General features: G+C 33.5%; 3 protein-coding genes across 8 annotated transcripts; 1 reads left to right on the plus strand and 2 right to left on the minus strand.

Annotated features, from left to right (window-relative positions):
• Positions 1 to 9,702: 9,702 nt before the first annotated feature.
• LOC107914258 (cell cycle checkpoint protein RAD17) lies at positions 9,703 to 13,583 on the plus strand. Of its 5 annotated transcripts, none has more exons than XM_016843121.2 (12): positions 9,703 to 10,240; positions 10,348 to 10,405; positions 10,490 to 10,575; positions 10,660 to 10,707; positions 10,818 to 10,886; positions 11,034 to 11,136; positions 11,421 to 11,731; positions 11,807 to 12,161; positions 12,356 to 12,481; positions 12,654 to 12,852; positions 12,957 to 13,017; positions 13,110 to 13,583. In XM_016843121.2, exons 1-12 carry the CDS (start codon positions 10,052 to 10,054, stop codon positions 13,329 to 13,331), a joined length of 1,827 nt encoding a protein of 608 aa, XP_016698610.2. In that variant the 5' UTR covers positions 9,703 to 10,051; the 3' UTR covers positions 13,332 to 13,583. The 5 variants fall into 5 exon arrangements, with proteins under 5 accessions (XP_016698610.2, XP_040959046.1, XP_040959045.1 ...); XM_041103112.1 differs by having other exon boundaries at positions 9,847 to 10,240; positions 10,478 to 10,575; positions 10,827 to 10,886; XM_041103111.1 differs by having other exon boundaries at positions 9,848 to 10,240; positions 10,478 to 10,575.
• A 2,610-nt stretch (positions 13,584 to 16,193) lies between these two features.
• LOC107914259 (calcium-dependent protein kinase 28) lies at positions 16,194 to 20,639 on the minus strand. The gene is made up of 12 exons (XM_016843122.2): positions 19,980 to 20,639; positions 19,274 to 19,404; positions 19,017 to 19,058; positions 18,767 to 18,878; positions 18,591 to 18,669; positions 18,341 to 18,510; positions 17,876 to 18,002; positions 17,580 to 17,695; positions 17,348 to 17,455; positions 17,206 to 17,268; positions 16,945 to 17,118; positions 16,194 to 16,693 (listed from the first exon to the last, which is right to left on the minus strand). Exons 1-12 carry the CDS (start codon positions 20,334 to 20,336, stop codon positions 16,538 to 16,540), a joined length of 1,635 nt encoding a protein of 544 aa, XP_016698611.2. The 5' UTR covers positions 20,337 to 20,639; the 3' UTR covers positions 16,194 to 16,537.
• A 2,091-nt stretch (positions 20,640 to 22,730) lies between these two features.
• Positions 22,731 to 24,707, minus strand: LOC107961279 (uncharacterized). Of its 2 annotated transcripts, XM_041103116.1 has the most exons (3): positions 24,402 to 24,707; positions 23,782 to 23,877; positions 22,731 to 23,074 (listed from the first exon to the last, which is right to left on the minus strand). In XM_041103116.1, the coding sequence occupies exons 1-3, from the start codon at positions 24,529 to 24,531 to the stop codon at positions 23,055 to 23,057; spliced, it is 246 nt and encodes an 81-aa protein (XP_040959050.1). In that variant the 5' UTR covers positions 24,532 to 24,707; the 3' UTR covers positions 22,731 to 23,054. The 2 variants fall into 2 exon arrangements, with proteins under 2 accessions (XP_040959050.1, XP_040959049.1); XM_041103115.1 differs by lacking the exon at positions 22,731 to 23,074 and having other exon boundaries at positions 23,118 to 23,877.
• Between the last annotated feature and the right edge of the window lie 576 nt (positions 24,708 to 25,283).

A 25,283-nucleotide genomic window follows, 5' to 3' on the forward strand; every position in this document is an offset into this window, starting at 1 on the left:
ACTTTCTTGACTAGGAAAAATACACGATTTACTTTGTAACCTCTTCTCTTGATCCATTTACCTATATTACTTCCTAGGGTCGTCAAGCTTAGGGTTTAAAAATACATGCATTTACAAAAACTAATTCCCACTTCTGCTCGTAAATCTCCCTAAAGATCTATCCACTCATCGTCTTAAAAACCATCTTTTCTACAATTAAATTAATCATGCAAAGAACACAAAAATAATATATAAGAGAAAAGATAGAAATTGTCCGTATGATATCGTGGAGTGTTCGAAATAGTAAAATCCTTTGATAGTGCTCGAGATATCGTCGTTTACAATCAAATAGTAATAGAAAAATACTATAATATTGAATTATGAAGACTTGGATTCAAATTGAATCCGAGTCAAATAACAAGAAATAAAAACTGTTTAGAAAAATAAAATAAAACCTAAACTAACCTAAATATACTAAAATAAACCATAAAACTAATGTGGAAAAAAGCTCCCAAAGCTTTCCTCAACTTAGCTCTTTATAGAAGAGTTTAACAGCCTTAATTAGGGTAAACACCAGCCTTAATTACATAAAAAGATATGTTGTGCAAATAAAAACACCCTTGCTTATTTTTAGCCCTACATCGCACCTATGTTGCAACATAGCCTTCTGCGTGTCACGAAATGTGAATTCCTTGATCAACTCGATTGTGTTTGGACTCTGAAAGCTTGTGTTACAACCCAGTCATAATTTCTTATGCTTTTGGGCCTTCAAAGGGATATCATGCACACTCAATTAGCTCATTAAAATCACCTTAAACCTAATATTGGCCCGATTAGGTCAACTAACTCAAAAAAATGCGTAAAAACACTTATTTTGTAATATTTTAATCCTAAACTAAGAAATGTAAAAATGAAAAATATATATATATTAAAATGCCTAGAAAGCAAGCTCGTTAAGTGACAAAAAAATACTTAATCTACCACTACGATTGATAAATGTTTAGAATTTAAATTTAGTTTTGTTACATTAGAACTAAGAGTCTCTGTTAATGGGAAATATTATGATTAAAGATACTAATAATACTAACCGACTTGAGATTAAGGAAAATGGTAGTGGAAAGATTATATATTGGGAGGATTCTTTTATTCTAGTATTTTTTTTTCATTCTTTCATCTTCTTCTCTGGTTCATTCTGTAAGAAAGGAAAATTAAGGAGCGATTTGTATGAAGTGAGGAATCTAGTGTGTTAGCATAAATATTTGAGAGTTTAGCAATCTAGTAATTGTCTAACTCTCACGTACTTTTTGATTTAAGTAAAAGGAAGGAAAGTTTGAGGATTGCAGTATAATTCTTTTCTTTTTTTTGAACAGTGATGATTTAAGTCGAAGTTAAAATTTATAACTCATCTGCATGTATATGAATTAATGTTCTTTTTACATATGTACGTTTTTTTATCATTATATGGTTGTTATGCTTAGCTAACCAAGAAAGATGAGGCCCAAGTGATAAAAGGAAGGCTAAGCAGGTGTAAGTTGTGTCAACCCTAGGTATTTTGTTGGTGAGTTTTTAAACTCAAACTTTGTAGTTATTTTATATATATCAATAATGTGTTATTGTGTTGTGTTTGACTTCATGTTCTGTTGATGATGTGTTGAATTATTGTAGGTTGTTTTGATGTACGATTGAAGTATGCGAAGTGATGATTTACAGATACATGTTTGATTGTACGTTTCAGTTCATTTTTTGATAAACTTTCACTGGTAAAATCATTACTAAAAAAGTTATCATTGAATTGGTTTAATAGATATGTTTAATATGATCTATGTTGTGTTATTAACAATATGTTCAGTTGAATGCTTGTTATATATCTATCATAAATATGAATATATGCGGAGTATGGAGGTATGGAGGGATGTTTTGGCGAATGAAGAAATGACATGTTGTGCACTCTGTGCCTCATGATATTGGTTTTATGGAGGTTTAGGTGGAGTGTACAAAGAATGTATACGCTTACTATTCACCTTTGCGGAGGTTCAGTTGGATTGTATGGAGAAATATGTGCACATGTATGTGATAACCCTACATGGATTCTTTAATGTATGGGACTCTGTGGAGTTTAAGGCTTAAAGCCTCAAATGTGTAAGAAAGTCCATGGTCATAGCATATGTAAGTTATGAAAGTCTGTTGGACTTTATCTTTAAGCTTTACATCAAATTTATATGTGAGATTTTGCCATACAAAGTTCACGAAAAAGTCCCTATGTATGAATCTGCTATGTTCATAAAGTTTCTTCTATGAATCTATATGTTTGAATCTGCTTTATCCATGAATTCGCATGTATGAGTCCATTGACTTGTCATCACATGTAGTAGTTAATTCGGTCTATTTTCACACTTAAGGAGCTTGTTTTATAGGCAATTTAGTATTTAATATTATGTTTTCGGTATTTAGTACTTAGGATTAAATATTAGTAAAATAAGCGTTCTTTAACACATTTGTGAGTGTTATGACCTATTGGGTTAAATGGGCTTTAGGTAGTTCTAATATGTTAAATTGAGTGAGTAGGATGAAGATTTATAGGCCTAATTGACATGGAAACAAGGGACGAGTGATGTTTCAAGCTTCTTAAGACATCAAAGCATGAAATGAACCATACAAGGTGAAATTCACCTATCGTGTCGTGCCATAGCCCTAGGTCGACTTGTTACCTCAGTATGTTGGGGTTATTTTTGTTCATACAATTGACTTTATGCGAAGAACTAGGATGTACCGAAGACCTAATTTGGGCTGTAAACACTCTTATAAATAAGACCTTAGGAGTTTGATGTAACTAAGTCATCTTAGGCGCAATCAAAAACCCTAGTAGTTTAGGAGTATGAATAGATTTAGTTTTCTTTCGGCTTTTCTACACTCTTTTTTTTCCTCTTGGAATCGATTTTGATCCAAAAGTTTTTTTATATAATTAAATTATTCAGTTTATTTTTTTTTTGCAATCGACATATTTTGTTATTTCGATCGAGAGAATTACTACTCCATTATTCATTCAATATCAATCCAGGATTATTGTAATCTATTTTCTCTTCCGATTTATTCAATTGACTTAGAGATTATGAATAACATGAGTGGCTAAATCCCTTAATGGAGATTAACGAGTGGATGAGGATGTGATTAATGGAGGATTTAGGGTTTCTCAAGAGGATTAGTTGGTATAGATTACACGTTCTTAAACCCTAGGCTTAACAACCCTAGGAAGTTATCATAGGTTAGATGAGATCGGAAGATAAGTCAAATCGAGTAGATCGTAGTTTATCCTGGTTGAGAAAGTGAGATCGAGAGATAAGCGAGTATCAACCAACCGATTAATTAGTCTAAGGTTGAGAGGTAATAATTGGTTAATCGATATCTAATCCACCTTAAAACCTTAATCCAAAGTTAATTACAAACCCTAAAATAAGTTAATCTTCCTGGTTGGTTTTATTTATTTAAGTCATTTTTTTTATTTTTCTTGTTTATTTATTTTAGTTATTTAAAGTCTCTTATTACTTTATTTTATGATTTTTCGTAATATAGGAATTAATTATTACCACTTAGAGTTATTGTCACACCCCAAGTCTGGCGGATCCGAGAGTAAGGCGTGTAGTTGTGAAGTTATCTAACTGGCATAGTGTAATCCACCATGTTATAGTTTTTTGGAAAATTGGAATGTGGCGTAAAGTACCTACCGAAGAGGTGAATAAAGGTTTTAGGTTATTCTGTTATTTAAGAAAAGAATGTGCCAAGTGAATAGTAAACATGGTAAGAGTTACCACCAAAAGTAAAGTACGTCTAGTTTGTCTTAGTACTGTGCTAATTGGGTTTTGTAATGTAATTTGGTTGGGAGTTAACTGAATTAACTGGTCAAAGGGCCTACAGTCAGAACTCTCATTTATAATTCTTTTGGTTATTGTAGGTCAAATAAAGGACAACTACTGATTACAGTTGACACTTGTCAAGTTCCATTAAAGGGAATTGAGGTTATATATGTATGAGAAGGGTCGCGAGGAAGTTTCTTCTTCCTTCAATTTTACTCTCTGATTCTTTTTTCTTAAATTTAAATGTCACCTCTTCCTCATTAAGCTGAAAGCTAAAGATTTTGATTTAATCAGTGGTTGTTTCACCTCATGGTAAGTAATATATCCCTGCATGTTAAGTTTCTGAAAGAGTAAGGTTGTTAAGATTTATATGAACAGTAAGTCATGAATAAAAGGTCCTGTATGAGGTTATTTATGATTGGGATGTTAGTAGATTATGTGTAAATGAGTTTTAATAGTGAATCTATGTTCTTTAAGCAGTTGTTGTTGTTGGGTCGTGATAGATGTCCAAGTTTGGAGCTTTGAGATACAGTTAGGTGAGTGTCAAGTGAGTTTCTAATCTTCACTACTGTATGTGAACAAAGAGAGTAAAAATAAAAAGATGATAATCTCTTAGATCACTGGTAAATGTATATAAGTTATCATAAAGATCGTACATGTGTAATGTTGTTATGTGTGAGGTATTGTATGGATAAGAAGTTAAAAGGTAAGTAAGCGAGTGTAATATGATATTTGAAGGTAAGAATCAACCAAGTATGCAATGAATCTGGATAAGTAACCTCTGAGTGAAAAATTCTCCTTTGTGATGCCTTTGGTAAGATAGTTAAATTGTTAACCAGACTAGCGGGTCATAACAGGAAATTAAGTGTAAGTCTATGAGGCTGAGACCCATGATAATGTTTGATATGAAAACACATATAGTGATGCCTCCAGTATGATGAAGGCTGGACTGATAGATCACGACATGAAAGTGTGTAAGTCCATGTGGCTGAGACCCATGGTAATATAAGATGATATGCATATTCATGGTGATGCCTTTGGTAATATGTAATTGAACTGGTAGTCACGACATGAAGTTATGTATAAGTCTATGAAGGAGAAACTCATGGCACCTTCTGTGAAAGTCTACCAGGACAATAAACACGTGATTCTGTATGTTGCTTGTGTGGCGTGATATGCTATGCATTTGTGGCGTATTCTGTATGGTTTTTGTGGCAAATTATGTATTGTATCACTGGCATATTCGTTGATGTCTTTGTATCAGAATATGGTTATTTGCCTTTGTGGTAAATTCTAGATAAGTTCTGAGAGTTCTCTGATAGATAAGTGTATGATAAGTATATAATACATCTAAAGTTAATTTGATTTGATTAGTTTTGTAATATAGTCAAATGTGTTTTAAGAAAAGTTCTTGGAAGAAAATATGTATATTTATTGTTAATAAGGGTATCCACCGTAGTAACCTACCAGTTTAGAATATGGGTGTATTCGTAGACATGAAGGATATAAGTATTAGACGATCTAAAATCGCCTGTGTTAAAAAGAGTTGAAATTTGTGTCATCTGATATTCACCATGTTTGAATAATATCATATCTCCTTCTAGAATCTTATGGAAGTTAAGTTGTTTATCATCTAGGATTTTCTTGTGTTCTGTAGCAAAGATGTGTGGAATTCTTCTAAATGATCTGGACAGTTCATTATCTATATAATCATGTGTTGAGTTTGAAATAGGTTATGATTTGTTTGGTGGACTGCTAGTATTGAACTCAGCCTAAGAGTCTGTCAAATGTGATTCTATATATAGTAGGTATTTGTCCGTGAACAATATCTAGGAACAACCATTCTGGGACAATGTTAAGTGTTGGTTTGAAGAGAAAAATCGTATGAAGTGAATTTTGTAAAGGTATCCCTTCGAGAAGTATCTTCAGGATTTATGAAGAAAATGACAATGAAACATTATCTAGTAAGATCAGAAATCAGCCAAGTAGTGAAGTGGAAGCTAATATGTTAAGTATGAATATTGGCATTTATATACATGTCCAAATATTTTTGAAATTTTCTGCCCAAAACAGGAATGATAGGTTAAGCATAGAAATTGGCATACAGGCACACAGACAATATTATAAAAGTATTTGCCAATGTATTCTATATTAAAGCTCACTAAGTTCTCTAGAACTTACAAGTGTTTATTCTTGTTTCAGGTGTTTGGATGTGTGTGCCAAGAGGGACAAGTTAGGAATACGCCAAGGAAGCGGTGAATCGGGTTATTATGCATACAATGAACTATCTAGAAAAGTGGTGTATTGTAGGATTGCGCCTTTTTGACCCGTGCACTTGCGGACACCGTCGTTCTAATTTCTTATATTTTTGCTGTGTTAGTTTTACTATAAATGATAACTCATTTATAGGCAGTCATCCGCCATATCCATGAATTTTCCTATACAAGTTCGCATGTATGAGCCCGTCATATCTATGAATAGTTTTATATGTATCTGCATGTATGAGTTTTTCGTATTTGTGAATCTTATTTTCTAAATTTGCATGTATGACTTGCTATATCCATGAATCTTCTACTACGAGTTCATATATATGAATCCACTTATAAGAGTTTGCATCTAGTAATCCGCATGAAAAATTCTGCAGGATTGTCCGCCAAGTTAATTTGAAATGACTCTCTCTCCATTCAGTGGGTTTTATACTAAGATTATAAGCAACAAGTCTGTACGACGAAACTATATGCTACATGATCCTTCATAGAAGGAATTCTCATGCATTATGTACTACGCTTCTATGATGTTTAAGCCCAAACATAAGTTGTCGAATATGAATGCACAAAATTTGTCTAAGTGAGATTTGTGGTGAATTCTTAACTGAAGTAACTTATTTTTAGAACTCACTAAGTTCCTTGTGAACTTACCTTGTTTCTCTTCCTCGTTTCAGCTATTTCTAACCTGTTGTTCGTGGGAAAAAAAAAGGGAACTAAGCCAAAATCTTCACAGTCTTATGTGAGCATGTCATCTTTAGTTTTGTAACATGTGTAGATATCGGGACAAAGTGTAGTTTAAACTTTTGTTTGTGCTTGCATAAGAACTCTTCAAACCTAGTTTAAATTGTAATTAGACTCCTGAAGTTAGATGGTCAGATTATTATAAACAAATTAATATTATCAAAAAGTTGTTCCATATATTACGTTTTCACAGCAAAACCCTATGGGATTGTTGATTAATTATTAAATTACTTTCTCTTATTATGATAGTTAAAATAACGAAGGGTTGGTCGTCAGGTTAGGTGTTATATTTATAATTTGATCCAACCCAATATTTGTTTTCCTATTTCCCAAAAATAACTTTCAATATTTATATTAAATAATTTTCTCATCTAAATTTTACTCTCAGTAAAATTATGATGATTTTACCCATGGCAAAATTTTTGAGAAAATATATTTAATATTTCACCATTCAACTTGTTCACTATGATTGAATGCTTTATTTTCATTTTTGGGCTTTAAAATAGCTCAAAAACATAAATTCATTCTTTCGGTCATTTTTGAGTAATTCATGTTCATTTGCAAATGAATCATTTCTCATTTTCATTTTCATTTCTATTTTGAGGAAACCACGTTCATTTCCAAATGATTCCATTTTTCATCTCAGACAAAACCATAATCATTTCTAAATGTTTTTCATTCCTTTATTTCTATTCATTCTGTTCATTTCGATTCAAAAATACAATTCATTTCTGGTTTCGGTGAGCTAGCAGAGAGACCGATTTGAAATATGCAATTGAGCCTCGAATGATTTATAGTTAAGTTTCAGCTTTTCGCCTATTAATTATAAACTCATTTAGTCACGATGTCATTCCACTATAGTATCGTGATTGAGCTTTCCCCAACCCATACCATTACGAAAGTAACTCGATTAGTACTCATCCAATGACTTTGTCATAAGTGTGTTACTCTCATAGGGTATCCTTAATCTATTTGGGATAATATCTGTTCTCCCAATATGATCTTATTTTATCTCATGGTAACCATTACATCTTACTTCACGAAAAGTCAATCACTATCAAATAGTGATCAAGTCATTCATCACAAAGACGAACGGCCATTGTCTATGTTTACTTTTCATCAACCATGTAATGCCAATGAGAGGATATCATTTACCCATGTCTAGAGCTATGAATTCCACTGTTGTGAATGACGCTGCATACTATAGAAGTCGTACACCTAATGCATAATCTTTCAGTTCCTTATCTATTCGAACTCAGGTTCTTACTTACATCAAAGTGTACAAGTCACACATATATAGTCTGTCATCCACTCAAGATTTAGGTATGTCACGCTATAAAAGTCACAAGTGAATAAATCCATAAATGAAATCAAGATCTATTCTTCTTTGGTACATTTCAATGTATTGTCAGTCCAGTTAGTCACATCTATGTCTATCTTTTGGGAGTCATCTGCTCTGATGCCCACGACAAAGCATCTCTCCAATTGGACTTGATAGACAACATATTAGTCTTTCAATTAGTTTGCTCATTTCTAATTATACTAAGGACATGTTTAGGTTCGTCTACTAATACAAGCTGTCTTTCTATATTACGATCCGACCGCGTAATACCGCTTAATATTAGTTAAACACTAGACAACCAATGAACAACATTTGCTTCCATTTTGTTTTCCATACAAAAACCATGTGAGGACAATATACAAAGTATTAATGTAATTCATGAATAGTTTTATTAACCAATCTGTTTGGAAAATTTAGCCACCCAAGGTTCTAATTCAACCTCAAATTTAGCCACCCCAAGGACAACAACTACTTCAATTGGAAGGCTCATGGCTAGGATTACATCTTCCAAAGTTATTGTCTCTTCGCCATGTTCGAAGTTGAAAATAAGAGTCTTTGATCTCTACATTTCCTCCAAAGTCACGAGCAACAACGATCATAACAAAATAAGAAGTATTTTACCACCTTGAAAAAACCAACTACACCTAGACAATTTGTAGGTCAAGCGTGCTTTTCTTCCAGCATTATATAATGTACATTACTTTGAATTTAGAGGTTTTGTTCCTCAACGTAATAAGTATAGTTTAATATTAAAATAAAAAATTCAATATAAATGATAAATAAATACTTAACTAATAATTTAATAAAAAATTACCATATCAAAGGCTACTATATAATTCACTTCTCTCAAGAGAGCTATAGTAGAATTTTAAAAATAAAATTTAAAGTGAAAGAAAAATTTAGAGGTTTTTTTTTCTTAAGAAGTCGATAATAATGGGAGACAATTTTTTTTTTCGGACAAATGTGTTTGCATATTTACCTAAAGAAAGTAGTGATTTGCCACAAAGGAAGACAAAGCTATTTAACAATTATATACAATAAAATTCTCAATCTCTAAGTCATTTTATAATAGAAGACAATGAGTGTGGAGTGAAAAAGATTTGAATTAATTGAGTTGACAAATCCTATTTTATCAACTAAACGTAATTTAAAAATTTTCAAATCTTATATTAAATTTGAATCAAGTCGAATTAAATATATTTATTTGAGTTAAATTAAAAAATAATAATTCAAAACTCAGCACTTGTAAGTGTTGAGATAACTTAATTATTGTATAATTTTTACTTGAGAGTAATTGGGGCCATGAAATCCAAAAAGAACTTGACACCCATTAATATTGAGATAATCTGAAAAATAAGTTTTGGATATAGAAAATACTATTTTATTTTGTTAAATCAAGGTATAAAAAACTCATTTTTAATTCATTGAAATTAAAACAATATTACAATACGTGTCTTTTTAACTACACCTGTCAAGTTTCCATTGGCCGAAACTAAACATTTTAACGCAATTTCCTTAGGGTTGGGTAACGGAAGCCAAATTGGAAAAAGAAAAGGTTTGAGTACTACATTGAACTTCCAAGCTAGACTGAAGTAGCATTTAGTATATTATCCCTGTTCCTTAATCCTAAATCGTAATTAGCTTCCCTCGTACGCCTTTCCCATTTCCTAACCTTGGCTACAAAAGTCACCGCCTTTTTCATTTTTTGAGCCCGCGAAGGGAAACAGGAAACACTACTCTTTCCAGTTCTTCCCCAAACACTGCCACTCCTTCCATTTCATCCCTCTCTTTGATCTCAAAATAGATTCTCCAACTTTTAGGGTTTTTGAACTGCTCAAAAACCTATTGGTAGTGTTTCTGCTCTACTAGCAATGGGGAAACGAAACACCATCGTCATATCCTCATCAGACGATGAAGATTACGAGCCTTCTTCGAGGTTGACACGGAGCTACCAGAAGCCCAAATCCACGTCTTCTCTTACTCGTACCAATCCTAGTAGAGCCAAAAAGCCTCGTCTCCCGGGCTCTCGCTTAACCAAGCAATCCAGCAATGTAGATGAGGTAAATACATTCTGTTTTTATCATTATTAATTTCTTAAATGTCTTTTTCGCTCTTTTAAATGTATGTGTGTATATATATTAATCATTAAATTTGATGTTTAGTGCAGATGAGACTAGCTTTTAGAGATTTTGATGAAGTTTTGAATGGGTTCAAGGTTTCTGCCGGTATGCTGTGTATATTTCCTTCTTAACAAAATTTTTCATTAAAACTTTTACTTTATGCTTAATTGGAAATAGAATACGATCTAGGTTCTAGAAGGAGCAATCCAAAGGAATTGTGGGTTGATAAACATAAGCCTTCTTCTCTGGAAGAGCTTGCTGTTAACAAGAAAAAGGTGAGAGTCAATTTGGTCTATACTGTCCATTTGAATATCTGTAATCTACTAATCCGCATTTTTTCCCTCTCTTGTTTGTTGCAGGTTGAAGAAGTTAAGTCATGGTTTGAGGAAAGATTGATGGCTCCAAAGGTAATTTCATTATATTAAAGTGGGATTGTTATCTATTGCTGATGTTGAATAAGCATCTCGTTATTATTATTCTTCAACTGGTCTGAGGAAGTTCATGTATTTTTCTTTAGTATTTACAGGATGAGGTTGGCCGTAGTTCTGTTCTCATCCTCTCTGGGCAAGCTGGGGTTGGAAAATCTGTAGGTTGTCTTAGCAAAGCATAATATTTCTACATTTTATATTAAGGCACTGTGTTGTTGCTATTTATCCATTTTATGACTTAATGGTAGGACTATAACAGCATTTACCTGCTAGTTTTACTTGAAAATCCTGCTTCTTGTGTGTAGGCCACTGTCCAAGTGATTGCATCTAAGATTGGGGCTCAATTATGTGAATGGAACACACCTACTCCCACAATTTGGCAAGAACATGTTCATAACTCAAGTGCAGGTATTTAGGTGCATCTTTCATGACGAAGTTGGGCAGAATCTTTGTCAGGTTTGCTATACGAAAACAATGGTGTCAAAAAAAAATTTTTTTATTGGCCTGGATGCAAGGAATTTTAATTATTAGCTGCTGTGTTCCGCTTCCCTTTTTAATAGTTATATTTGTTAACCAATTCGAGGTGAAATATAGAATTTAAAGTCTCAGATGTGAACCATAGTTCTAAAGGCTAGTTTTTCATACAATTCCCAATTAACTAATTCTTGCTGATAATAATATTTGTGCTCCAGGGATGAATTACACTTCTAAGTTGGATGAGTTTGAGAATTTTGTTGAAAGAGTGAGGAAGTATGGATTGATCTCTTCATCTTTGAATGGGAACTCAAAGTCTTCAATCATATTGGTTATTGATGATCTTCCTGTAACAAATGGAAGATCAGCTTTTGAAAGACTTCAGAGGTGCTTGATTCTGCTTGTGAGATCGACAAGGGTACCAACAGCTATATTGGTCACCGACTGTGGTAATGCAGATTCATCAGACCTCACTGCAAGATGGTTGGAAGAACTACAGTTGACACTTGAGAGTGCTGGGGCTAGTAAGGTTATGCTCACAAGAAAATTGGTATTAGGTTTATTATTCTTCCAGTGGTTGCTAATTTCTAGCTGGAAATTGCAGGTTGCTTTTAATCCTATAACAAATAATTCCGTAAAGAAAACACTCTCTAGAATATGCAGACAGGAGCTATGTAATGTGGCTGCTGAAGAGATTGATTTGATTGCAAGAGCCAGTGGAGGTGACATCAGACATGCAATTACTTCTTTACAGCTCTTCTGTCTGAAACCAAATGTGGAACTTGATTTATCATCATCCAATTCTACTCCCAGTTGCCCAAAAGAAAATGCAAATGTGCTCAATGAGTTCAGCGGTGGATTTTCTTCACAATATGGCAGAGATGAAACCCTGACGCTTTTTCATGCATTGGGGAAATTCTTGCATAACAAAAGAGACACAGAAAATGTAGTTGCATTAGGTATTTCTTGACATATAATTTATTAATTGAAGTTCCCTTTTATGTGGGCTTGACTTATTATGAGAAAAGAAAGGGGAATATTTAGGGTCCTCATGCCATGGAATGGCTAAAAATATGTCAGTCTCTACTATGTGAGTACATTGTTCTGAATATATCTAAGTTATTTAACTCTGAACTTCGCCCTTTTGTCCTAGACCAAAATGCATTTCGAGTAGGGGAGAAATTCTCAAGACTTCCTTTTAAAATGGATTATCCAGAAAAGATACTCTGCCAAGCACATGGTCAATCAAGACCTATTACAGATTTTCTTCATGAAAATGGTAACTTTTTCTTGTCTTCAATTTGCTTATGCTATGAATAAGTTTTACAATTGTTCCTTGTCTTTCTTTGTGCGTGAGAGAGAAATAGGCAGAGGGATGGAGCAAAGTGTTGTGAGTTGTTTTCCGTCCGGTTTCTCTCATGCTTGATGCTGCTGCTATTCAATTCCTGCAGTTCTAGATTTTGTGAGCAATGAGGCAATGGATGATGCATGGGCTGTGGCTTCATATCTTGGTGATGCTGATTTGCTTCTCGCTACCTCTCGAAGGACTTTAAATAGACATAGTGAGATAGAGAATGTTCTACAGTCTGCTGCTGCTTCAGTCGCAGTTCGTGGAGTTCTCTATGGAAATTTTCATCCATCACCTTCAAGGTTCTATTTTCATGCTTTAGTTTAGTTAATCATATTCAAAGATCCACAACATTTGCACTTCGCATTAGGGAATCACATCTTATGAAAATGTGCTATTATACCAGATGGCATGCTATTCGCAAACCAAAACTTTGGCAGATAGAGCAATCATCATCTCACAATCAGGTGGGTTTGATGTTGTTAGTTCCCATAGTTGTAGTAATTATGAATTTACGTTTGAAGGCCATTCAGTAAAAAAAAAAGTCTGGACAATGCAGAATGAGATGCTAAGGCAGAGGTTTATGGAAGATGGTGGATCGTCAAGCTTTTCCGAAGTATCGGTTATAGCTACAGAGTATAGACCTGTGTTAAAATGGGTTGGTTACAGAAAAGCCGGAGATGTTGAAACTCATGGGTCAGAAGATGAGAGCCTAAAAGGAATGAGTATAGATGAAGAAGAAAGTGAAATTTCTGATGATGATGATATTGAAGATTGGTGAGAGATAGATACTTAATAGCTGCTCTGCTCAAGGATCAAGCCTTAGTCAAAAAGACAGCCAACAGTTCATTGTAAAATAATTAGTTCTGCATTTTTTTTTACTTAAAACATATGTAACAGTTTCCCTCTGTAAATATCCTCTTCTGTTGCATACGTTACTATTTTTAGTTTCCAACCTCAGGCTAAGCATGGACCAAAATTGACAGTGATGGTGTTTAATATAATCCCGTATAGTAGAGTTGGCATGCTTTTAGAGAGATGCAATTTTGGAGTTTAATTAATCTATGTTATAACTTTGACATGTTTTGTTTAGAAGCTATATACATATGGGTTGTTTGTAAATATTGAAGGTCTGCGGCTTGTATTTGGCGGTGGAGCCGATGAAGAGAAATGGTACGGAGCTCAAATCAGTCATTAAGTTGGAACTGGTATGGAATTTTCGCCAACACCCTCACGTCATTACTTTATTTCAAGTGCATGCAACATTGTAGTAAACAGAAGTACCCATTTAAGCTAGCATTTTTTATTATTAATTTAGGGTGCTTTCGGTTTGGTTGGTAGTTTTTCTATTTTATTATTTGCCCATGTGTAACTAAATGTACGACTTTCTTCTACTCTGCTGTCTTCTAAGCCACTAAACATGTGATATTGAAATCGTGCCATATTTACAATTTCTTGAGTGATGAATAGCGCTAATTTAGTATTACTTTTGAATAGTTTAATTTAAAATTTAAGTGTTTAATATTATTATCAAAATATATTTTTAAAAAATAAAAATATTTAGTTAAGATATAATGTTTTAAAGTAAAAAATAAGTTTTCAAAAACCAAAAGCCAGACAGCTAACAGGCAAATATATAATTTTCAAACCTGATTTCCGGAAACCAAATACCTAGATTATTTTTTTTGGTTGGTTTAAAAACTTGGTTATTTTAACCAACTAACCTAAAAATAAATAAATAATTATAAAAATGATTCAGATGGAAATAACTTGAAATCTACAGTGCCGGGCGATGCCGGCCATATCACCGTTGGCACCACCCTCCATCATTCCCTAATCATGCTTTAATGATTACCCCATTCAATAAAAAATGTAATTTTTTAATGTCAGCACTGTAATAGTCGATACCCATATATTTTTTTGAAATACCTTCCAATAATTTTAGGTATTTTAAAATATAAAGAAAAAAATATTTTAATAGGTGCCAGCGTTGAAGTGACCAGCACCGGTTCAAAATAAAAAAAATGGATTGAGGAGGAAGAGAGCTGTACTCCAATTGTGTCAGTTGACCTGATGGACGTTGGTGATAGCTAACTGCATAGTGGAGTGAAGGCGACTTTCATCTCACCTCCTTTCTCTTCTTAATAATGGTTACATATGGGTTTTAATTTAATTTTTATTTCTTATTTTTCATTCTTTACTCTTCTTCTTCCTTCTCCGTTTGCCCTAGCTGTCGCCTTCACTCCACTATGTAGTTAGTTATTACGACGTTCATCGGGCCAACTAACACAATTGGAGTGCAGCTTTCTTCCTTCTCAATCCATTTTCTTTTATTTTGAACCGGTGCTGACCACTTCAACACCGACACCAAAAAAATAGTTTTTTTTTAAGTTTTGAATCGGTGTTGGCCACTTCAACGCCGGCACCTATTAAAATATTATTTTTTATTTTTCTTTTTAAATTGTAGAATACCCATTTCTTTTTCAAGGTATTTCAAAAAAATACATATGGGTGCCGGTCATTACATTGTCGGTACCAAAAAAATCATTTTTTATTGGACGAGGCAATCATTAAGGTATGATTAGGGAATGATGGAGAGTGGTGCCGGCGGTGAGATGGCCGGCACTGCCCGGCACGGTAGATTTCAGGGTATTTCCGTCATAGTCTTTCAAACAGGGTTATTTTTGTGAATATTTATTTTTTTGAGGTTAGTTATGTAAAATAGCCTAAAAACTTAGCTTGACAAGTAGTTGTAACATAAAAAGCTATCTGATTAACAATAATTATGAGTGGAAAAATTGATTTGACGAATAAACGATGCTAAACAAACCCAACAAAAGGCCATCAAGGAGTAGTGGCAAGGTTTGAAAAGCGAAGGTAGTTTAATGAGAATTCATGAACAATAGTCGTCCCATTTCAGAAACCCATTAGTCAGCCTTTTCAACTTCAAACCGATACTCATGGCCCTTCGGAATAACTCCAATCCTAATTCCAAAGAGTGAATGGTGTTTCTACCTCCACTCTAAAAACATATCCATATTCTCAGACATCGGCGGACCCACTTTTTAGAATTCAAAAGGTCCCATCGCTGTTATTACACTTGCCAACAAGGAAGGGATCATAAGTTTGTCTCTGTTAACTTTCCGGTCACCAATAGATGAGAACAAGTTTCATCAATGAAGCAGCAAGAAAATGAATATCAAGATTGTGGGTGTTGGATTCAACGTACCAGTTTCTATTGTCCAATTTTGTGATGGCTGAATAATTACTTCATATGTATATTCTTAGGCTTAATGTCTGAATGTTTCCTGGGTCATTATACTTGGTTAGTTGAAGAGTTGTCGTGACAGTTCAGATTTGTTACCAATTGGAATCAAATGCCTTTTGCTTGCTGCTGGATAGACTGTGTGCTGAGTTTTTAATTTGCTTGTATTCCGTTACCAGCATGCTGCCAGCTAAAAGTTGAGCAGAAAATGTTAACACTTGGTTTCTTACAAATACATTTTGGATCTAACATTTCTGTCCTGTCGGACTTAAAGATTCTCAAATCGAGATATCTCATCTGAAAGCATTATTCAACACAATCTTTTATATATATATATAGCAACAAGTCAGTAACGATAACATGTAGCGAGTAAGGTCGTTTAAAAAAAATCAATTCCATATTTTCGTTGGTAAATTTATCTACAGTCACATTACAAATTTGGGAGGGTAAAACAAGGAATACCCAACCAAGAAATTTACTCCATATATGTATATACGTCCACTTATCTCACCACCAGAGCCACCACCAACTCTTACATCCAACCCCCCCCTCCTCCACCTCAGAAGTGGATTCACCAAAGCACATGCCATCAATCAAAACTCGAGTAGAAACAAGAGTCCTTACGGTGCTCATGGAGACATACCAAACAAGCACAAAATCCGGAACATGTTCCATTTCCCTCGCTCTCCGCTGATCAAACCCCCCAAAATGTCAATTTTAATTTATAACTTCCAAGTAGTACGGTGACTAGGATTAGGCCGTACACTGATGCTTGCAGTTCGTAAAAGTCGGCGAAATTCTTCAAGACTTATTTTTCCATCTCTATCAATGTCAGCCTCCTCGAGCAAAGGGTCAATGGAGCCTTTTAAGCCCGTGTGCTGCAAAAACAATTGCACACTGTGAATAAGGGAACATAATTATTATTCTAGTAACACATTCTTCATAAAAAAGTTGAGATACATTTGCTAGCAATAACATTGGCCAGTTTGGATATCAGGACATCCTGAACACATCGATTCAACTTCGTATTATATAATACTATCAAACCCATGGTTCACCTCATGAATGTAATACCATCAAACCCGTGGTTCACCTCATGAATGGACTGACACCAAAATATACTACTTACCATTCTAAGCTCATCTGGAGTTATAAACCCATCTCTATCTACGTCAAATTTCTGAAAAGCTGCCTCTGATCGCATCTGCCATTTTTCAGAATCATGTTCTTCCATTTGATTCACATGTAGAGCTGCTGCAATGAACTCGGTGAAATCAACAAGCCCATCTGTGTTGATATCAATCTGTATGATCGAGGGAAACAAACAATAATCAAAACCAAAGAAAAGAAAAGAAGACCTTCAAATTAAGAACAGGAAATCTGTAGTCACCGCTTGAAGAATCTCAAGGACACGTGACTCCTTCAACTTCCAAGGAAGATCTTTAGCAAGGGCCTGCACTGAACCATCCCTATTAGTTTGAAATTTTAAGTAAAAAAACACTATAGAAGTTAGGTGTGATAGAAATGTTGACCTGTCTCATCTCTTCAAGACTAATAACACCATTCTTATCCACATCGATTGCATGAAACTGATCCCGAAGATCAGCTATCTCCTCTTCATTAAGTGTGCTAGCCAATGCCTACAAGATAATGATAATAATAACACTTATACGTCAAGATATGAACAATCAAAGGAGGGAACAATAGCCACTTGTGCCCATAAATATTCCACTAATGTTTTTAGAGAAAGAAAAACTAGGTTACCCTCAGAGCAAACTGCTTCAATCGACTGTACTTCACAAATTGCCGCATGTTGCTCAGAACAGATATATCAATAGGAATCTCAGATGCATCTCCCCCTTCTCTAACCCATGGGTGTGCTGAAGAAATTGAAACCAATCAGATATTCTATAAATAATAGAAGGATAAAATTATAGCAAAGTAGAAGATTTGTTTTAGCAGCTAGTAGTAAACTTGACAGGTAAGGTACTATACATTTCATAGAGCTAAAAGAAAAAAGGAAAAATAAATAATTAAGATGAGATGATTTAAAGACATACATAGGGCCTGAGCAGCAGTCAGTCTAGCCCGGGGATCCTTCACCAATAACTTCTTCACAAAGTCTTTAGCACTGTCACTAATTGTTGGCCATGGTTTACGACGGAAATCAGGCTTGTTCTTCAAAACCTGAAATTATAGACAGTTGCATATGAATTCTCCAGAAAGTAAATGCATTAAATAAACAAAAACCATAAGACAACACATCTAAGACAGGGAAAAGTAACTTGGAAGGTGAACAAAATATCCAGAAATTTTCCTCATGGACATATACATAAAAAGAGAACAAAGGATTAAATAGAGTGCACATGTATCCAAAAGTATGGCCACCAGTTCATGTAACATGAGCATGGTGTAGAAACAGACATACCACCAGTCTACATCTGATAATAATAAAGTAAAATGACAAACCCAGAGAAAGCAATGAAAGAATAAATCAAGATCCACGATTAGGAAATGTAGCACACCTCCCTAAATATACCGTCCTCGGTCTTATCCCAAAAAGGCCGCTTCCCACAAAGCAAAATGTAGGTAATTACACCAATACTCCATACATCTGATTCCGGCCCTGACTTTCTTTTCAATACTTCAGGAGCAACATAGTAGGCACTGCCAACAAAATCTTGAAACCTCTTCCCTGCATTTAATCATAGTTCAAGATTATATAGCTTTGATGTTTGTTGCACGATTATTCTAAAATTAGCAAATGCAACTCACCAGGTCTGATAAAGTCTGACAAACCAAAATCTGTAGCCTTCAGAGGTGAGTCCTCTTTGGTTGACTTAAATAGGAAATTCTACAGACAAGAAACAATGAGGAAACCATAAGGATGCAGCATGAATTCCTAAAGAGGAAGTTTTACGAGTAAGCCATGTTAATGTAGTTGAGCATACCTCAGGTTTCATGTCACGATGAACCAAGCCACGTAAATGACATTCGGCAGCAACTTTGAGCATCTGCCGTACAACAACTGCTGCATCTTTTTCACTGTAGCGGCTGTCCTTTCTGATAAAAGATGGCAAGCATAAGTTACTACTGGAGGTAACACTATTGAAAACATCAACAGAAAGTATTGACTATCATATTTGGTCCATAAATTCACATTATTTAACAGTAACAACATCAAAATTTTAGTATCCTTACTTGGCCAATATCCGGTCCAGCAACTCTCCACCCTCACACAACCTAGAATCAGATAGCACCAACATGTAAGATAGTCAAGATATAAAAGGATTAATATGAAATCATATTAGAGGAGAAGGCCAAAGATTAACCACTAGGCAAACAAAACTTTTGGGCAAAATTGAACATCAGAAGACAAGAAAAAGGAAATGGTACGATTAAAAGAAAACCGGAACTGAATGAACAGCCATAATTGTAGATAAAATATAGAAACTTACTCCATAACAATGTATACATAGGAATCATCCTCAAATGCATTATAAAACTGAACCACATTCTCATGGCCTTTCAGGGCCTCTAATATCTTGACCTCTCGCTTGACATCCTCAACAGCAATTGGAAGAACCATCTGCATGCAACCCAGGGTTTTAAAATAAGAGAAAGAGTAAAAAATAAGTCCCACTATGCTTATACCGAATTAGTGTCAATTCGAACAACAAAATAATGCAGCTTAAAGGTTGCAGCTTCACATGAAGCTTCAATTATGATGTCAATCAAATTGAACTAATGCAAAATCCTATAATCCAATCTTTCCATACCAAGATCTTAAAACTGTAATAAATAAGATTGCCAAACAGATGCAAAAGCCTCATAGCTCAACTAGACTATTGCATATCCCTACCCAATTTTGTCCTTACTTAGGCAATGATGCTTCTAGTTAAGACCATCTATCCCCATTACATTAAAAAACAGAGAAGAGAAAGGCTTCCAGCTTCCCATATCCAGACAAATGAGATCAATATACATATATAACCAATAAGGAATCCAAAATAGAAGCTAAATTTCTCACATCCCCCACCAATATGGAAAATTCAATCCAAATTAACCCTAAAATTCTCATCTTTTAAGTTACCAAACCCAAAAAGAAATCCCATCTCGAATATGACAATCAAAGGAAGTAATATAAAAACATGAAAAGAATACCTTCATTTTCTCAATTTTCTTAACGGCAACGCGATCGCCATTTTCATTGCCTATGGCAACGTAGGTGTATCCAAATTGTCCGTGCCCCAACAATTTCCCAGTTGTGTATCGCTTCTCAAAATCCTTACGGTACCCAAAATCTGTACGCTTACCACAGGGCACGTTCCCACCTTGTTTCCTCGAACTAGGCTTGGCTTTGAACTGTAGCTGCTGCTGATGTTTAACAGTTGGCTTATGAGACTCCTTTTTGGCATTGGTCGTTGTTGTGGAGGAGGCGGGTTGCTTTTCTTCGTGGTGGTCGGGGGAGGGGTTGCTGCTTGTGCCAAAGACCTTGGTGGTAGAGAGGCAGATCCCCATGACGATAACAAAGGAACGAAGAGAGGGAATTCAAACAATGAGCTCTAGAGATGGAATCCCATAAAGAAAAAGAAGGTAAATGAAATGAAAATAAATAGCAAGAAGTTGGAAATGATTAAACTCCCCCAACAGAAACAGGAAGAAGGGAGACTACAATCAAATTCAATTTATGATATCATGAAAAAACAAATCCAATCAGATTCTATTTTCTTTTTGTTTTTACTAAATTAACTCTTTATCTATTTATATCTTCCAGATTTTAGCAGCTAAAAATATTTTATTACACAATCCAGGTTTCCTTTTTCTTTAAAAAGATAACAGATTTAAAGCTTAATATTTATGGGCTAATTGGGCAAAAATAGATAAAAACGAAATTTGTAGAAAGAAAAATGAATTGCCGGTTGCTATTTATTCACTCCCTTGACCTTTCTATTTTTGGCAGTTACATTTTAGTTATTAAGCTGACGTGACACGTTAATCATTATTTTAAATAAAAATTTTAAGTTTATCTCTATATTTTTTCATTTTAAAGAATTTAACTTTTTTCATGGCTTAAAGTGACCCTTTTAGATAGATGAGAGGTCAACTAGAATCGCCTCTCCAGCCACATGTTTCTTGGTGACTAACCAATTAACATTGAGCGAAGAGGTGTTCCTCAAGTACCTTGTCATATTGCCAAATGTCCATGAATTATTAATTTTGGATTCATATAATTATGGTGGTTGTCGTCCTCATATATTTATATCCTTTTTAAGTATAACAATATATTATACTAATTACAGTTTTACTGGTATTTCAATATAAAAATTACCACTATAAAGATATATAGATTAACATTCAATATTCAAATTCTGGCAAACATTTAAAATAGTCTACTATTTTCGTTTAATTAATACCTAAAAAAATATGATTCGGGATTTCTTTTTCGAATATTTTAATTACTAAAATAGTTAATAATATTTCTTTTTTCTGGACGAATAAAAATAAAAATATATTATCTCATTAAATAAAAAATAACATATATTTTGGTAGAGCGCCTTTTCTATAATACAGGATATATAATATATGTTGCAATCTGATATCAAAGTTATCCGCTGTAGCACAATGGTTAAAATTCTGTTGAGAAATTTCCGGGTTCGAATCCCGGCAGCGGAAATGAACTTTTTGCATGATAATTTTGTAGATGTATTGTTTTTCAGCTTAATTTATGATTGATTTGGTTTTTGAAGTTTTCTAAAACACATAAAATTATAAATATTAAAAATTCTATCACCCAAAAATTATGGATTTAGAATATAGATATGTGTTTAAAAATAATATTTAATAAATAATGAAACTAATTAATCATAATAACATGAAATATGTACGAAGTACAATTGATGAAGAATATATTGTGCATTTTAAAATATAGATGTGTGTTTAGAAATAATATTCAATAAATAATTAATTATGATAACATGAAATATGTATCAGATGGAGGTAATAAATTATGTATATTAAAATAAATATATATAAAATTATTTAAATAAATTTTTTTTTGAATAATTTGACTGGAATATTTTCATAATAAAAGAATTAAGGGCACGTTTGGTTCGATGTATTGGATTAGAGGTGTATTGGATTAGAGGTGTAATAGATTAGAGGTGTATTGGATTAGAGGTGTAATAGCAAATCAACTGTTTGGTTGAATGTAATGGAATAGAGGCGTAATAGTAATCTTGTGTTTGGTTGAATGGAATAGAGGTGTAATAGCATAATGGAAAAAAACTAAAATGACTAGAATACCCTTACCATAAATTTGTTTTGGTAAATGATTATTGTTATTGTTATTTAAATTTTAATAAGATTATTAATATCAATAATAAATAATTTAATCATATTTAAACATAATTATTATTAAATATATTATAATTAAAATATATAATTTAATAAAATTCTTAATAATTAATATTCTTATATGAATTTACTCAAATCATAATATATGATACTATAAAATATAAATTAACATAATTATTATTAAATATATTATAATTAAAATATATAATTTAATAAAATTCTTAAAATTAATATTCTTATATGAATTTACTCAAATCATAATATATGATACTATAAAATATAAATTAACATAATTATTATTAAATATATTATAATTAAAATATATAATTTAATAAAATTATTAATAATTAATATTCTTATATAATTTAATAAAACAATTAAGCAAAGATCCATTAAAACATGTTTTGATGTTTGATACTACAATAGAGAATACAAACAAAAGAACCCATTTTTGAAGCACGCATACTTTTTGAAGCATATGAAATTACTGCAAGTTAGAGCATATGAAATTAAGCAAAGATTCATTAAAACATGTTTTGAAGTTTGATACAATAGAGAAGACAAACAAAATAACCCATTTTTATTAGCTGACCAATAAGTCCATTGGCAGATTTTACTCTATATTCTAGCCTAGTACTCATCCCCTTCATCTTCATCTCCTTCACTAGATTCCAAGCCCACTTCTTCATAATCTTTCTCAAGAGCAGCCAAGTCTTCTCTAGCTTCAGAAAACTCACCTTCCTCCATACCCTCACCGACATACCAATGCACAAATGCACACTTTGCATACATCAGATCAAACTTATGATCAATAGTATGAGCACCAAATTTGGTAGCCATAACCAAACCAGAATCAGATATGGAAACCATCTCCAGCAAAAATCAATGCAAACTACAATTTCCTGAAAAAAACTTAATACATTAGACAAATCTTTGATCAACTCAAAGAACAAGAAGGTTAAAGCGTGATATCAAGATGCCAATATTCTTTGTTTGCATATCTATCCAGTGCATAATTCGAAACAAATACTCTTCAATAGAAAATAGTAAAAACCATTTTTCTCAAATATATTAGACATATGAGAAAGAGGAGGGCAGACAACAATATAGGTTAAGAAATTCTAGATTGAAACACCAAAAAATTCTACATATGCTACAAAGAAATTCAACAACATTTTGAATTGTGAAAGACCAAAAAAATCAAAACACTTCGATAAGAAAGGGAGAAAACATTAAACTTTTTTGCAGTTCTATTTCTAACCCAAAAAATCATTAAGAAAGTGCTTGAATTTTCAGGAATCATATTAAAATGATGCCCAGATATCCAAAAGGGAATAAGAGGATTTATAGAACATAGAAATACTCCCTATATGATCTAATGCAACAAGTCAATAGAAGGCAGCAATATTGTAGCTTATCAACCGAGAACCCCATTGAAAAAAAGAAAGAAGAAAAACTGAGTCCTTTTTAAATGTTTGAGGGTGTGATTGAGGAGGAGTACAAGAGCTTCAGTAGAAATGACAAAAGAAAAAAGATACAGTGCAGAGATAAAGACTAGTATAGTAGGTAAGAAAGAAAATTTGATGAGAGAGAAAGTGAGAAGTTATACCAGCTTGAATAGATAGTATAGTCCATATAGGAGGATCAACATAAGTCGTACTCCATGAACTTCCATTACCAAATTGATTGGGGAATTGGATTTTTCCTGCAATAATATCAAAATCGATTATATCAGGAAGAACTAGATAATATAACAGCTAAACATGAAAGACCATTACAGACAGAGTTAACTTGTAACTTATGCTACTCGGTTCACTCTTTCCTCTTCGTTTTTTCCGAGGGAAGTCAACAAACATGAACATGGCTAAAAGGCAACACTATTTCTACTATCAAAAGTAAACTCAAGAATTTTGTTGCCAAAAAGTTTTACATTTTCTAAATTTGTTTGCTTTTGTACCCAAATTCATTTTTTTTCTTTTTGGTTCCTAAAGCAAGTAAATAGCAGAAGTAACAAACACTGGTACATAATAAACAAAAAAATGATGAACAATTTGGGGAATAATCCAAATAATTAGCATTCTAATCTAAGAATTGGAACTCTCTCAAATTTAAAAGGATAATACGGGCTTGATCAGATTCAATGTAGCGTCACTGAATCGAAATTGGATTCAGGAAAAATAGCGAAATTAACAAAAATGATCACAAAAATTTAAAAATTGAGAAACATACTGGAAAGAGAGAACGGCAACGGAGTGGCAATAGCCATTGAAGTTGTTGGAGGAGAAACAGAAGTGAAGATGGAGTGGGAAGGGAGGCGAACTCTCCTTAGCAAACTAACGGCAGCTTTACGTAGATACATCTTCTGCTTTTGCAGTACGGCGGTTTTCTACCCTCAATATTTTTTATGATTCTGAAATAAAAGAACACAAAAGAAACTGAAATAAAAATGACCCAATTATTTTTTATGATTCTCAAGAGCAAAAACAACCTCAATAGGCATAATTAAATCCAAATTAAAATAACATCCATGGAATTCAATACAATAGAAATTAAAGGAGAAACAAAAAGAACTTGGAACCTTGAAGAAGGTGCTGGGTAGGAGAAAACTGGAGAAAGCAAAGGAAGATGTCGACTGGAGAAAGCAAAGCAAAGGAAGAAAGCAAAGGAGAAAGCAAAGCAAAGAAAAGAAAAGAAAAGAAAAGAAACGGAGGGAGCAAATCGGGCGAAACAGAAGAGGCAAAGGGGAACAGAAGAGGCAGAGGGTAAAACAGGGAGGGTAAAGTGAAGCAGTACCTAAACTGAGCAAAAGGGACGGATTAGAAATCGGTGAATTTCACCGATTAGGTCAGTAATGGTTTAGCCCCGTAATAGTAATACATTGAACCAAACAACGGATTAAAGGCGTAATAAGTGGGGCCCACCGATTAGGGGTGTATTGGCATAGCCAATACACCCAACCAAACATGCTGTAAAAGTTGGGCTAAGGCCATTAGAAAAAACAAAACAGACTAAAAAAACAAAGCGGGCCTAGATAGTCCATCCCGTTCAAAAGAAAAAAATAAAATAAATGCATCAAATCCTACCCTATCTAGTCAAATCAAGAATAGCTGG

This window comes from Gossypium hirsutum, chromosome D10 (genome assembly GCF_007990345.1).
Source record: "Gossypium hirsutum isolate 1008001.06 chromosome D10, Gossypium_hirsutum_v2.1, whole genome shotgun sequence".
Taxonomy (NCBI): domain Eukaryota; kingdom Viridiplantae; phylum Streptophyta; class Magnoliopsida; order Malvales; family Malvaceae; genus Gossypium; species Gossypium hirsutum.